The following is a 16,528-nucleotide window of genomic DNA, read 5'->3' as shown; positions in this document are numbered from 1 at the left end:
GAGTCTTAGGAACCTCCAGGACATCTTTAAACACTCCAACATCCGAATTATAGGGGTACCAGAAGGGGAAGAATAACAGCCACGAGTGGAAACCTTATTTGAACAAATAATAAAAGAGACTTCCCCAATCTGGCAAAGGCAACAGACTTCCAGGAAATCTAAGAAGCTCAGAGAGTCCTCAAAGAAGTTGGACCCAAGAAGGAACACACCAAGGCACATCATAATTACATTAACCAAGATTAAAATGAAGGAGAGAATCCTAGAAGCAGCAAGAGATAAGGGGACAGTCACCTACAAAGGAGTTCCCATCAGATTGTCAGCGGATTTCTCAAAAGACACCTTACAGGCCAGGAGGGGCTGGAAAGAAGTATTCCAAGTCATGAAAGGCAAGGACCTACATCCAAGATTGCTCTATCCAGCAAAGCTTTCATTTTGAATGGAAGGACAGATACAAGTGCTTCTCAGATAAGATCAAATTTAAGGAGTTCATCATCACCAAGCCCTTACTATATGAAATGTTAAAGGAACTTACCTAAGAAAAAGAAGATAAAAAAGATGAGCAGTGAAAGGACAGCAAACTCACAGTTATTAAGTACCACACCTAAAACAAAAGCAAACTAAGAGGACAGCTAGATCAGGAGCAGAACCATAGAAATGAAGATCTCATGGAGGGTTAGCAACAGGGGAGTGGGAGAAGAAGGGGGGAGAAGGTACAGAAAATAAGTAGCATAGACAGTAGATAGAAAATAGATAGGGGGCAGGGTAAGAGTAGTAGGGGAAATATAGAATCTAAACAACTTGAGACATGAGGTCACAAACTAAAGGGGGGAATGGTGGGAGAGGGGTGTGCAGGGTGGAGAGGAATGAAGGGGGGAAATAGAACAACTGTAATGGCATAATCAATAAAATATATTTAAAAAAAAGAAAAAGAAAAAGCTAAAGGAGTTTGTTAACGCCAAACCAGTACTGCAACAAATGTTAAAGGGCTGGCTTTAAAAAGAAGAAAAAGAGCCCTGGCTGGTGTGGCTCAGTATACTGAGTGCTTGCCTGAGAATCAAAAGGTAGCTGGTTCACAGGCCAGGTCCCCATTTGGGGACATGCAAGAGGCAACTGATTGATGTATCTCTTGTATACTGATGTTTCTCTCCCTCCCTCTAAAAACAAACAAACAAACAAACAAACAAACAAACAAACAAACAAACACAGCCCTGGCTACTGTGGCTCAGTGGATTGAACACCAGACTTCAAATCAAAGGGTAACTGGTTTGATTCCCAGTCAGGGCACATGCCTGGGTTTGGGGACAGGTACCCAGTAGGGGGCAACCACACATTAATGTTCCTCTCCCTCTCTTTCTCACTCCCTTCCTATCTCTAAAAGTAAATAAAATCTTTATTGAAGAACAAGAAAAAAACAGAAAAATAGTTATATATGCTGTTTCCAAGAGACCCACCTCAGAACGAAAGATACACAAACTAAAAGTAAAGGAATAAGAAAGATGTTTCATGGAAATTGAAAAGAAAAAAAAAGCTGGTATAGCAATACCTGTATGTGACACAACAGACTTCAAAAGAAAGGCTAGAGTAAGAGACAAAGAAGGATTCTATGTAATGATAAAGGGAACAATCCAAAACAAGGATACAACCCTAGTAAACACTTATGCACCCAATATAGGAACATCATCTAACCACGTTTAGGAAATCTTGATAGACTTAAAGGGAGAGATCAACAAAAATACAGTCACAGAAGGACATTTTAACACCCCAGTGAGTTCAGTGGATAGATCTTCCAGAATGAAAAATCCAGAAGGAGACAGTGGCCTTAAATGACACACTAGATCAAACAGATTTAACTGATATCTTCAGAGCATTTCACTCCAAAGCAGCAGAATATACATTCTTTTTAACTGCACATGGAACATCTTCTAGGACAGACCACAGGACACAAAACAGGTTTCAATAAATTTAAGATTGAAATCATACCAAGTATCTTCTGTGACCATAATGCCATGAAACTAGAAATCAATCACAAAAATATAACTAAAAATACACAAAGACATGGAAGCTAAATAACATATTGTTAGATAATAAATGGGTCGAGGAAGAAATCAAAAGATACCTTGTAAAACAAGTGAAAAGGAGAACACAACAACACAAAATCTGTGGGACACACAAAAAGCAGTCCTAAGATGGAAATTCATAGCATTACAGGATAATCTCAAGAAATAAGAAGTAGCCCTGGGTGGTGTAGCTCAGTGGATTGAGCATAGGCCTGCGAACCAAAGGATTGCGTTTGATTCCCAGTCAGGGCACATGCCTGGGTTGTAGGCCAGGCCCCCAGTAGGGGACATGTGAGAGACAACCACAAATTGATGTTTTTCTCTCTCTCTATCCTTCCTTTCCTCTCTAAAAAAAAAAAAAAAAAAATTAATAAATCTTAAAAAAAAAAAGGAAAAGAAGTAGTTCAAATAAACAGTCTAACTTTATAGTTATAGGAATGTCAAAAAGAACAATAGGCAGTCCTGGCCGATGTGGCTCAGTACACTGAGTGCTGGCCTGTGAACTGAGAGGTCACTGGTTCAGTTCCTGGTGAAGGCACATGCCTAGGTTGTGGGCAAGTTCCCTGGTTGGGAGCATGTAAAAGACGGCTGATTAATGTATCTGTCACACTCGAATGTTTCTCTCCCTCTCTTTCTCCCTTCCTCACCCTCTCGCTAGAAATACAATCTTAAAAAAAACAAAAAGAAAGAAAAGAACGACAAACAAAGCCCAAAGTGAGTAAAAGGAAGAAAATAATAAGGTCAGAGTAGAAAGAAATGAACTTAGAGTCTATAAAAATGATGCAAAATATCATAAATCCAAAAACTGGAGTTTTAAAAAAATAAACAAGATTGATGAACCTTTACCCAGACTAATCAAGAAAAAAAAAAAGGACCCAAATAAATAAAATCACTAATGTAAGAGGAGAGATAACAACAGACACTAAAGAAATACAAAGGATTACAAGAAAATATTATGATCAGCTATATGCCAGCAAATTGGACAACCTAGATGAAATTGATAAACTCCTAGAAACATACAATCTTCCAAAACTTAATAAAAAAGAATCAGACTCTGAAAAGACAGACTATACCTAGTAAAATTGAAGCAGTAATCAAAAAATTCCCAGTAAACAATAGACCTGGGCCAGAAAGCTTCACATGCGAATTTCACCAAACATTCCAAGAACACCTCTCCTTAAACTATTCCAAAAAATTCAAGAAGAGGGAAGACTCCCAAGCTCATTTTATGAGGCCAGTATTATCCTCATTCCACAACCAGTTAGACACTACAGAGAAAAAAATCTATATGCCAATATCCCTGAAGAACATAAGTACTAAAATCCTCAGTAAAACACTAGCAAACCCAATATAGCAATTCATCATCAAAAAGATCATACACCACGATCAAGTGGGATTTATTCAGAAATGCAAGACTGGTACAACATTCACAAATCAACAAGTGTGACATATTGTATAAACAAAACGAAGAATGAAAAGCACATGCAGAAAAAGCATTTGAGAAAATCCAGCAGCCATTTATGGTAAAAACTTTCAGCAAACAGGGAATAGAGAAAACATACCTCAACATAATAAATGCCATGTATGACAAACCCAGTGCCAGAATCATACTCAATGGGCAAAAATCACAAGAATTCCCCTTAAGATCATAAATAAGACAGGGAAGTCCGCTTCCACCTCTATCATTCGGCACAGTACTGGAAGTCTCAGCTAGAGCAATCAAACAAGAAGAAATAAAAGGCATCCAAATTGGAAAGGAAGAAGTAAAACGGTCTTTATTTGCAGATGGTATGATCTTCTACATAACCCTAAAGATTCCACCAAGAAACTACTAGAACAGATGGATGAAAGCAACCCCATTTTCTTTTTCTTTTAAAATGTATTTATTTTTAGACAGAGGGGGAGGGAGACAGAGAAGGAGAGAAATGTCAGTGTGTGGTTGCCTCTCGCATGCCCCCCATTGGGGACCTAGCCCGCAACCCAGGCATGTACCCTGACTGGGAATCGAACTGGCCACCCTTTGGTTCACAGGCCAACGCTCAATACAACAGCATTTTCATAATGCCAACAATGAACTATCAGGGAAACTATGAGAACAAAACCTCTTACAATAGCTTCAAAAGGAAAAAGATGCCTAAGAATACATCTATCCAAGGATGTAAAATAGGTATTTTACATAGGTATTTTACTCAGAAAATGATAAGACACTGAAGAAATTAAAGATACAAATAAGTGGAAGCACATACTGAGTTCATGGACAGGAAGAATTAACTAAATCATTAAAATGTCTATGCTACCCAAAACAACCTATAGATTCAACACAATTCCTATCAAGATACCAATGGCGTCTTTGACAGAACTAGAATAAATATTCCAAAAATTTACATGAAACCACAAAGGCCCCAAATAGCAACAGCAATCTTGAGAAAGAAGAACAAAGTTCTTCTTTGAACTTTGAAGAATAACACTACCTAATATAAAACTATACTATAAAGCCACAGTCATCAAAACAGTATGGTACTGGCATAAAATCAGACATACAGATTAATGAACAGAGCACCCAAAAATAAACCCACACCTTTATAGTCAATTAATATTTAACAGGAAAAGCAAGCATATACAGTGGGCTAAAGAGAGCTTATTCAATAAATGTTGAGAAAACTAGACAGATGTGTGCAGAAAAATGAAACTATACCATCTTCTTATGCCACACACAAGAATAAATTCAAAATGAATGATTAAAAACTTAAAACATTAGACTTGAAACCCTAAAAGTACTAGAAGAAAACGTAGGCAGTAAAATCCCAGACACTGCTTGTAGCAGTATCATTTCTGATATATATCCCCAGGAAATGAAAACAAAGGAAAAAATAAACAAATGGTACTATATCGGTCTAAAAAGTTTTCGCACAGCAAAGGAAGCCATCAACAAAATGTAAAGATAACCCACAGAAGGAAGAACATATTTGCTGATACATCTGATAATGGATTAATATCCAAAATTCATGAAGAACTTATAAAACAACAACAAAGAAACAAAGAATTGAACTTAAAAAATGGACAAAGGATGCAAATAGACACTTCTCCAAAGAGGACACACATATGGCCAATAGATACACAACGCAGGACATGTCCAATGAACCCTGGAGTCTATAAAAATTTATTTATTCTTACATGTTTAAACTTTGGTCACCTTCAAAGCACTCTCTTCATTTGATGTAATACATCTACTGAGATGCTTTTTTCCCCACTGCTCAAAACAGTTTTTGAACTTGTTTTTTATTTCAATGCCTTTTAGTGCTTCTGTCATTTTTTGTTTTATCTGTTCTACATCTACAACGTTATTCTTTGAGGACTTTTTTTTATCCAGGAAACAAAATATTCACTTGAGGTTAAATTGCATGAATAGGCAGGGTGGGACACCAGGGTCATGCTGTTTTTGGTCAAAAAGTACTGAGCACTAAGCACAGTATGGACAGGTGCTCTCTTAAATTAACCATCAAGAAATGGGCAAATGCACTGAAAGAGTTTTCAAACAAAATTTACTGAAGCCTAACCCAGCCTCTCACAACAATTGCTGGCTGGTACACTGACACAGGTGGGTTCCTAGAACACTCAACTAGCGGGGGAAACCTATACTACAAGAAACCCACGCTCCAGAAGATTATTCCAGGTTTTTCTGGGACCCACCTCATATAAAAAGATGGTCAACATCACTACCCAGAGAAATGCAAATTAAAACAACAAGCTATATCACCTCACACTAGTCAGAATCGCTATCTTCAATAAATCAACAAACAAGTGCTGGTCAGGATGTGGAAAAGGGGGAACCCTTTTGTACTGTTGGTGGGAATACAGACTGGTGCAGCCACTGTGGATAGCACAGTATGGAGATACAACAAATAATTAAAAACAGAACTGCTTTATGACTTAGTAATTCCATTCCTGGCAATTTATCTGAAGAAACCTGAAACAATCAAAAGTATAAAAGTACCCCTATGTTCACTGTAGCATTATTTACAATTACCACAGATGTGCAAGCAGCACAAGTGTCCATCAGCAGATGAGTGGATAAAACAACTATGGTAGACACACCCAGTAGAACACTATTCAGCTGTAAAATAGAATAAAATTTTACCCTTTTTGACAGCATGGACAGACCTAGAAAACATTATATTAAGTGAAATAAGCCAGTCAGAAAAAGACAAATACCATGATTTCACTCACGTGGAATTTAACACACTGAACTAAGAAGCAAAACAGAGACAGACACATAGAGAGCAGGCTGACAGCTCTGTGGAGGGGATTAGGAGGTGAAGGGACCAAGCAAAAAGAAAAAGGACTCATGGACCTGGACAACAGAGTGTTAATTGTGGGGCAGGGGCCTGTAAGGGGAATAAATGGTAATGGGAAAAAATACAATTAAGGAAAACTCATGCAAAAAGAAGTACCTTCAGCAAAAGCAACAAAAGAAAATATAAACTGGACTTATTTCAAAATAATATCAAAATTTATACTTTGAAGGATACCATCAGGAAATTGAAAAGATAACCCAGAGAATGGCAGAAAATATTTGAAGATCATGTATATGATAAAGGTGTAGTATTTAGAATATATAGGACTCTAACAATGTAACAATAAAGAAAATAACACAATTTAAAATAAAGGATTAGAACAGAAATGTCCCAAAGAAGACATATAATTGTCCATTAGCATATAAAAAGATTCTTAGAATATCATTAGTCATCAGGATAATGTAAATCAAAAGCACGAGAAAACATCTGACAACAGGTTAATGGCTGTAACGAAAATGTCAGGTAAATTTATGAGGACATAATAACTTGAACCATCATACACTGCTGATGAAAACATAAAATGATAGAGCCAGTCACTTTGGAAAAACAGCCTGGCAGTTTCTCAAATATGACCTGCAATTTTACTTCTAGGTATTTATTACCCAAGAAAAATAAAAACATACATCTATACAAAAATGTGTACACAAATGTTCAGAGCACCATTGAATAATAGTCAAGATATGAAAATAATACAAAGGCCCATCAACTGAAAAACGAATAAATGAAATGTGGTATATCAATACAATGAAATATTACTTGGCAATAAAACAGAATGGAAGTGCTGGGACATGTGCCACACACTATGATGAACTTTGAAAATATTATGCTAAGTAAAAAAAAAAGCTACTCAAGAAGGACCAAATGTTTTATCACTCCATTTATATGCAATGTCCAGTTAGCAAATCCATAAAGGAAGCAAAAAATAGATTAGGTGTAACCTAGGGCTGGGAAGTCTCAGAGAAAATGGAGAGTAACTGCCAGTAAGGTTTCTTTTTAGGGTGATGAAAATGTTGTAGAACTCTGAATATAAGAAAAAAACCACTGAATTATACTTTATATCGGCCAATTTTATGGTATATAAATTGTATCTCAATTTGCACATGTACATGAAAAGCATACCTTCAGAAGTATTTCAGCTAACGATCCAATCATATGCAGGGCTCCATCTTTTTTTCGAGGATCAGCGTTTGGTTCTGTAAGAATCTGGTAGCAAAATCCCATAGTCTTTTGCAGTACCTAAATTAAAAAGAAAAAAGTAACACTACTGGATAAACCAAAATCCTTTAAAAAACATTAATGACAAAAGGACTTAAGAGTTAACATTAAAAACAGTATCTGAACCAATTTTAAATGTTAGAGCAAAAAGTTTCCACATTAAATAACTTACCTCTTTCCTCTTACTACAGGCTGTAAACAAAAGTGTCTGGGCAGCAGTTGTAGGAGAAATGAAATCTTCAAACACATCTAGAGAATAAATTTAAAATTAATAAAGAAAACAGTCAATTTCTTCAACAATCAATGCTACAAAATGTATAAATAATGCTGTTATTAAAAACAAAACAAACAAACAAACAAACAAACAAGAACCCCACACACCTTAGCCCTGGCTAGTGTAGCTCAGTGGGTTGAGTGCCAGCCTGCACACTGAAAGATTGCAGGCCAGGTCCTCAGTTGGGGGAGTGTGAGAGGCAACTGATCCATGTTTCTCTCTCAGAGATATTTCTGTTTCACTCTCCCTCCCCCCTCCCAAACAAACAAACTTAAAAAGGAAAAACAACAACAACAAACAAAAGTTTATAAATGTTCACAGAAGATGAATATGAATCATATAATTTTGTAAAAAGCCTTATCCTGTATCTTTTCTGTACAGGTTAAATGTTAACAATCCATTAATTTCTCCCAATGATTATTTTCACACTACAACTGAGAATTTTCACAACAGGGTCACAAAAGTACAAACTACTAAAAGTACATTAAAATTTTTTGATTGCAACTTCCTGAGAGATTTTGAAGCAGTCAATTGTTAAGCCATGCCCTGATCCCTAACTCTCAGAAACTGAGGTTATTGCATATTAAGCCAATAAGAAAATATAAAAAAATAAGAGTAACAAATAAATAAGGATAAACATCAATATATACATATATGTGTATATATTGGTGTACATATACATATATACGTACATTATACACACACACACACACACACACACACACACATTAAGACTTTGCTAGGAAGAGGGACGAAGGCTGAATATCAGCCCATTACAATTCTTTAGTTCCAGGGAGAGACTCCGTGTGACTACAGCTTCCAGTATTCATCTTCTCAATTCCCACATTATATGATGACTAACACAAGATTCAAAAGTATAGTTTAGACACTTAGTGTTAAGGTATAATCTTGAATTTCTAATAGCTCTGGCATGAAGTACATCTAAAAACTTAGCAACACTACTGAATCTGTGTCTGCTAAAAATTATCAAATGCCATAATTAATGAATTGTGCTAAAAATTATCAAATGCCATAATTAATGAATTGTCCTCCACCAAAATATCTAAAACAGTGATTTTCCACTGGTGTGCTGCAAAAGATTTTTAAAATATTCAATATCCGACTATTTAGTCAGGAGCACTAATGTTTTCTCCCTTAGAATGTCAAATTTTAAAAATGACAACAGCTAGCACAATAGCTGTCTGGTGTGAATGAATCAAAATTATATCCATGTTTTTGTCAGATTGGCAAAGAACACTCTTTGGTATGCCACACAATTTTAGTGACTAGTTTATGTGTGCTGTGATAGGAAAAGGATCAAAAATCGCTGGTCTAAACAATGAATAACTTACACTGAAAGAAGAGATTACTTTTTTGATCCTCACCTGATCAAAAGTATTTTGATCATTGCTTTTTTAGAGAGGAAGGGTGAGGGTGGGGACTGAACCTGCATCCTTACTGTGTATGTGATGCTCTGACCAATGAAGCCACAATGGCCAGGGCAACAAAGATTTCCGAGTACAAAAGGTAAAAGACTTTGATACCCCCTAGGTATACTATATATAAACTTAACTGACATTTTATTTCTAAACAAGTGAAAATTCCTTACCAAACTTCATGCGTATATATTCATAAGGGTCTTCTTGCCAAAGTTCTTCATCGGCATCTGTATAGCACATCAATGGAAAAATAACATCTTGGATAATGCCCTGCAATTTAAAAGTTAAGAAGGTAATAACCTGAAGTCAGTCTTAAGATTTTTTTTAAACCTCCTTCAAATTTCTGTTAAGTGGTAAAACAAAAGCAATTCCATAATCTATAATACATATTTTTAAAGTTTAATATCAAACTTTTTACATTTTCAGATCAACTACCAATATACCCACCCTTCCCTCTATGCAACAAGTAATTATAAAATAAAATACATGTACATAGGTAGTAATCTGAGAAAATATGACATGAAGTTTTAGTCCATCAAGCCCTACAGTTGTAAATAAAGCAAAAAAATTACTCATAAAAGATAAGCCAATTATCCTCAAAAACTATCTGGTAAAATAGTCCTTTGCCTACTCCAAATCACATGACTAAAATTTTAACTAATCATAGTCCAATAGTAAGAACAGTTTAGGTGAAAAGGTAATCTGAATATTCACAAAAGAGCTTTTATAAGTTCATGAGGGGTGTTTTCCCTCGTTTTTCTACTCTACTATCAAAACAATTACCAAAACTACACTAAGCAATATAAGAAAAAAATTTCATTTTTAAACCTTTATGATATTTAATGTTACTTCCATTGTATTTTCTAGAAAAACATTTCAGATAGAAAATTATTACTTGTATATGAGGCTTCAGGTTCTTCCAGGTGAGCGCATGAGAAACTCCTTGATTAATATAATTTAATGTCTGTTGTAAAACTCGAGGAGCCATGTATTGCTTCTCTTTGTACTGATATAACACCTTCAATAAAACCTTTGGGAAAAATTTTTGATCAAAAACCAAACAGAAATTAATGACTTGCAAGCCAGCAAAAACATGTGACACTTATCTCAATATTCAGGTCATCATCCTTCTCAGAATTAAGTAATTTAAAAAATTTATACTGTAGAAACACATTTATTCTCAAGGAAGGCATTTAAATAAACAAACTAAAATAATACTCTATCAAAGCGCTGGTTTCTGATGAAATATAAAAAGAAGGGCAATTCATATGCTACTTATTAAACATAATACAATATTCTGAGACATCCCTACAATTGCTAAACTCACTTATTAGGAAAACATTACACAAACATTCACGTACATATCCTATTTAATGTCTGGCAAGAGTTTTGATTCACTTCGTATTTCAAGAACAACCAATGTCAAAAATTGGGTGACAAGATCCCTCAAAGAGTCTGCGAGGGCAACACTATTTTCACAATAACGCTGTCATTATTCGCCCTTTTTACTGTGTTTAACATTTGCATGAATGATACAAAAGAGTAGTAAAACTTCTTGTATCTAACATGAATGGGGTGGCACTGAAGTATATCAGCAGTCAGATTCTTTACAGCCACGTAATTACAGAACAAGCTTTCCTTACAAACATCCTTATTAAAAAAAAAAGTCCTTAATTAAAAAAAAAAGTCCTTAATGAACCAGAAATATTATAAATATTATTAAATGGGAAAAATATAAACAGCACTTCTTTTATATACTGAAGAACAATTATCAGAAGAAGAGCAGGAATAGCAGCTTGTTCCATGAAACACTATCATATAATTGAAAGAAAAACTAACAGACCAATTATGATTATTTAGACTTGTACATATGGCATTTTTTTCTCAAAAATGAATAAAATCAGCCTGTCACTTAAAAAATCCAATAATGTTACTGGTATTAAAATTTGAGCTTTTCAAGAAAAAATTATTTGAAAATATTTCTGATGAGATTGGTGTTGTTATTAACAAATGTAATTTTTAAATACAAAAATGAAATGTATTAACATTAGAAAAATGTGCATTAATTCAATGAATCAACATTCTCTAAATGCCCAGTTCAGAATGTCACAAAATCATGTATGGATGAAAGAGCCATCTAAGTGCTATACACACCAATGTGTGTTACTATAATGGAATATGAAATGTTGTTAGTTTCAAACTCTACATTGCAATTAACCTTTAAGAAACTACATTGTTCAGGACTTCTGGCCAAGATGGAGGCATAGATAAACACACTGTGCCTCCTTGCACAAACAAAATTAAGGACAACAAAAATACAACCAGAAATGACAAAACTGAACTGTACGGAAGTCCAAAAACCATTCATCCTGACCAGTAAGAGGTTCGGAGTCGGCAGCCCATGGAAAGGGCTCGAGGCAGGAAAAAGCAGTGGCTGGTGGACCTGGGCTCGCAGGCAGCAGTTGGCAGACCCCGGGCACAGGGAGGCAATGAGCAGACCCAGTAAGGTGTGCAAAGTGGCTGGCTAACCATGGTCACACATTCGTGTGCAGAAAAACCAAGGGAAAATGGGGAGCGAGATAGACCACGCAACCCAGGGCCCCAGCCCTAGGAAATAAAGCCTAAAAGCACTAACTGAAAACACTTGAGGGGGTTGAGGTGCTGGGAGAGACTCCCAGCCTCACAGGAGAGTTCATTGGAGAAACCCACAGGGTTCTAGAATGTACACAAGTCCACCTACCCAGGAACCAGCACCAGAAGGGCCCAATTTGCTCGTGGGAAGCGGCAGAAGGAACTGAAATCCGAGAGAGAACAGAGCGAGGGCCATTGTTCCCTCTCTGACCCCACCCCCACATACAGTGTCAACCCAGCAACTGGGTTGCCCCGCCCTAGTGAACACCTAAGCCTTTGCCCCGCATACATAACAGGTGCAACCAGACCCCCACCCCAAAATGCCTCAAACGGGAGAACAGATCAAAGCCCTAGAGGCAATACTTTTCAGCAACCAAGAGGTAGCCAACCTATCAGATGCACAGTTCAAAGCACTGGTGAACCTATCAGGATGCTCACAGAATTGGTTGATTTTGGTTGCAAATTAGATGAAAAAATGAAGGCTACACTAAGTGAAATGAAGCAAAATGCACAGGGAACCAATAATGATGGAAAGAAAACTGGGACTCAAATCAAGGGAGTGGACCAGAAGAAAGGAAGAAACAAACAAACAGAAAAGAATGAAGAAACAAGAATTCAAAAAACAACAACAACAACAAGGAGAGGCTTAGGAATCTCCAGGACATCTTTAAACGCTCCAACATCCGAATTATAGGGGTACCAGAAGGGGAAGAGGAAGTGAAAAACTTATCTGAACAAATAATAAAGGAGAACTCCCCAATCTGGCAAAGGAAATAGACTTCCAAGAAGCCTAGGAAGCTCAGAGAGTCCCCAAGAAGTTGGACTCAAAGAAGGAAAACACCAAGGCACATCATAATTACATTACCCAAGATGAAAATGAAGGAGAGAATCCTAGAAGCAGCAAGAGATAAGATAAGGGGACAGTCACCTACAAAGGAGTTCCCATCAGATTGTCAACTGATTTCTCAAAAGAGACCTTACAGGCAAGAAGGGCTGGAAAGAGGTATTCCAAGTCATGAAAGACAAGAACCTACATCCAAGATTGCTCCATCCAGCAAAGCTTTCATTTAGAATGGAAGGGCAGATAAAGTGCTTCTCAGATAAGGTCAAGTTCAAGGAGTTCATCATCACCAAGCCCTTATTATATGAAATGTTAAAGGAACTTATCTGAGAAAAAGATAAAAAGATGAACAGTAAAAAGACAGCAAATTCACAGTTATTAACAACCACACCTAAAACAAAAGCAAACTAAGTGGACAACTATATCAGGAGCGGGACCACAGAAATGGAGATCACAAGGAGGATTAGCAACAGGGGAGTGGGAGGAGGAGAGAGGGGGAAAAGGTACAGAGAATAAGAAGCATAGATGGTAGGTAGAAAATAGACAGGGGGAGGGCAAGAGTAGTGTGGGAGATGTAGAAGCTAAAGAACTTGTAACACATAGACATGAACTAAAGGGGAGGAATGTGGGTGGGAGAGGGTGTGCAGGGTGGGGGGGAACAAAGAGGGCAAAATGGGACAAGTGTAATAGCATAATCAATAAAATATATTTTAAAAAACGACATCATTCAATTTTGGTGTAATATTAAAGAATTTCCAAAACTATATGAAAAGTCTATCAAAACATTCTTTCATTTCCCACCTTATCTCTAAAGCCAAACTATCTTTATGTCCATCAAAACAAATTAAAACAGACTGAATACAGATGTAGGTGAGTATACAGATGACTTTTATGAAGCCAGACAGTAAAAATGTATTAACAATACCATTTCTTCTCACTAAAAAGGTTTCATTTTAGAAAAGTTATTTTTAACAGAAAACATAGTCTTACACTAATATGCAACAAGGTTATTATTATTTAATTTCTAATGAAATAAGCAAGAGAGAAATTAACCTAATAATACTATATCTCTATTTAGAAAAATTATCTTGGACTTACCTGCTGCACACCAACAGCAAATGCCTTCAGGAAGACTTCAGCAAACTCATTATATTCCTTGGAAACATTGCCAGGGCTTCCATATCTAAAAGAACATTAAAATGTCCACTGTTTCTTTATAATGCTTTATATCAGCACTTACAAACAAAAAGTGTGAGAAAAAGGAACTTAATCATCATATATCTGGGAGCTTACCTTTCGAAAAGCCTTGCTAAAATATGCAAAGCCCACTTCTTACATTTCCACCATGGTAACTCAGGTCTATCATCTTCTTCAACTTGAAGTGTTTCCTTATTTAAAGAGACATTTATTTAATGATAGATAATAAAAGATGATACAATATAAGAGAAACAGTATGAGGTGAGAACAGATTCTCAAAGAATCCTCCTACAGTGGCCGGCCTTCCATAATAAAAAGCTAGATCTGAAATAGTCCTAACCCTTATTTAAATATAAAAGGCACTTCCAGTGCTTCAGCTACTTGTTCATGAAGGATATGCTTTTTCAAAATTCTTTTAAAGCTTAAACTGAAACATTTTACTCAAGTCCCACATAATATAAAATCAAGGCCCTGGCAAGTAGTTTAATCAAAACCAGTATAGTTCAAATCAAAAGGTTGTGAGAAACTCCATTTTAGAAATGTTAGTATAAATAAAGATACATGTATGACTATTCATTTGCAAAACTATTTATAATAGTGAAAAACTGCCAAGAACTTTTCATTAATAAGGAGATGTTTAATTATGGAACTTCCATAAAAGATGAATAGATTAGATCACTATATTTACCTAAGACGTCCATGACATTTTTTTAAGTTATAGCAATTAAAACTCCCATACACTGCAGTGACATCAATGGATCAACTACATTAAGAAATCATATACCTATGCTATGACCCAATTCCATTCTTTGGTTTTCAACTCAAGAAAAATGACAATACATATGATCACAGAGACTTGTGTAAGAACGTTCATAGTAGTTTTATCTAATACTAAAATTCTGAGAACACCCACGTCCATCAACTTGTACATCCAACTTTAAATAAACAGTAGTGTATCAACATAACAGGATACTACTTAGCAATAAAAAGAAACAAACTACCACAACACAACTTAATCTAGCTGATAAATATATTAAGCAAAAGAAGATAGATACAAAAAAAAGTACTTTTATATTAAGTTCTAGAACAGATGAAACTAATTTATGATGCTGGAAATGAGAATGGCGATGGTAGGGATGACTAGAACAAGCCATGAGTAATCATGCTAGGTGACTTACATGGGTGCAGGTGATTGTCATAACTTGTTGAACTATTTTCTTATAATATATGCATGTTTATGATTATAAATTATACCAAAAAGGTCAATATAAAAATTTATATATATTTTATAGTTGTATTAAGTATATACAGAAAAATACACATCAAACTACAACAGTTTCCTATGAAGTAAGGGAAACGTCATATTTATTTGTGTTTTATTTTTAAGTAAAAATTTGTAGCTTATTGCTACAGAACAGGTTTCTTCTTTTTTTACTTACACTACTAAGAAAATTGTGTTGGATAAATTGCAGAACTCTTCCATGTCTATGTAAAATAAATTCAGCAGGATATTTTTTTGAAGATTAAAAAAGTATGATAGTAACAACACTAAAACACACGAGGTAATTTAGGATTGTAAATTCCCTACCTCTCCAGAAAACTAGTCAGTGATTTTCAACCTTTTTCATCTCCTGGCACACATAAACTAATTACTTTTTTGCCAACCTGACAAACAAAAAATAGTTATAATTTTGATTCATTCTCACTGGACATTTATTGCTGTTTTGGCAGCTATCATTTTTTATTTTGACAGTAAGGGAAAAGTGGCCAGTGCCCCTAACTAAAGTCAAGTACTACATGTTTAATAAATTCTTACGGCATACCAGTTGAAAATCACTAAACTAGATTATAAAGAAAAACTAGTTATTTTTTTAAATTTGATTAATATTTTTTAAAAAAGCATAGTTGGATAGTTATGTATGAACTAAAAACCACTGAATCAAAATACTTTGAAAGGGTCAGTTTAACGTTTTTATAAGTTATATTTCTATAAAATTATTTAGAAAAACAAGTAATATAACTATAAAGTTTAGTCAATTTACAAGTTCTTTCTTGTTCACAGATGTCTTAAAAAATTATTAGGCTAAAAATCCATGGACTTTTTAAAAAGATGTAATTTATATATAATGTATTAGTTTAAGGTACACAACAGAATTATTTGATATATGTATATATTGTGAAATGATTACCGTAGTAATCACTGGGAAGGAGTTAAAAGAAGCAAATTCCCAGTTATGAGATAAATAAGTTCTGGGGATGTAATGTATATCGTGATGATTACAGTTAATAATATTGTATTATATATTTGAAGGTTGCTGAGAAAGCAGATTTTAAAAGTTCATATAACAAAAAAAACTTATAACTATGCGAGATAATACATGTTATGAGCTTTTCATTAAAAACTGAAAAGAAACAGAAGGATCAGGATGAAATTAATAGAGATATACCGGCATTTAAACAACAGTATATGAAATAACGCTTTACAAATTTTTACTGAATATATGCTCATATGTAAACAA

The 16,528-nt window shown here is 35.2% G+C and overlaps 1 protein-coding gene across 2 annotated transcripts in view; it reads right to left on the bottom strand.

The window, feature by feature from the left end:
- IPO7 (importin 7) overlaps positions 1–16,528 on the bottom strand; it is a 64,983-nt gene that overhangs the window by 17,091 nt on the left and 31,364 nt on the right. For both annotated transcript variants that reach the window (XM_037133793.2, XM_037133794.2), the window contains 6 exons: positions 14,106–14,200; positions 13,911–13,995; positions 10,236–10,370; positions 9,511–9,610; positions 7,800–7,876; positions 7,532–7,648 (listed from right to left, as the gene is read on the bottom strand). In XM_037133793.2, coding sequence (XP_036989688.1) covers positions 7,532–7,648; positions 7,800–7,876; positions 9,511–9,610; positions 10,236–10,370; positions 13,911–13,995; positions 14,106–14,200 — 609 coding nt within the window. The remainder of the gene's footprint in view (positions 1–7,531; positions 7,649–7,799; positions 7,877–9,510; positions 9,611–10,235; positions 10,371–13,910; positions 13,996–14,105; positions 14,201–16,528) is intronic.

Source organism: Artibeus jamaicensis, unplaced genomic scaffold, assembly GCF_021234435.1.
Source record: "Artibeus jamaicensis isolate MK-2021 breed Jamaican fruit bat unplaced genomic scaffold, CSHL_Jam_final contig_797, whole genome shotgun sequence".
NCBI classification, from domain to species: Eukaryota; Metazoa; Chordata; class Mammalia; order Chiroptera; family Phyllostomidae; genus Artibeus; species Artibeus jamaicensis.
Note: the sequence above shows the minus strand (reverse complement) of the source record. Positions and strands in the feature narration are given on the sequence as shown.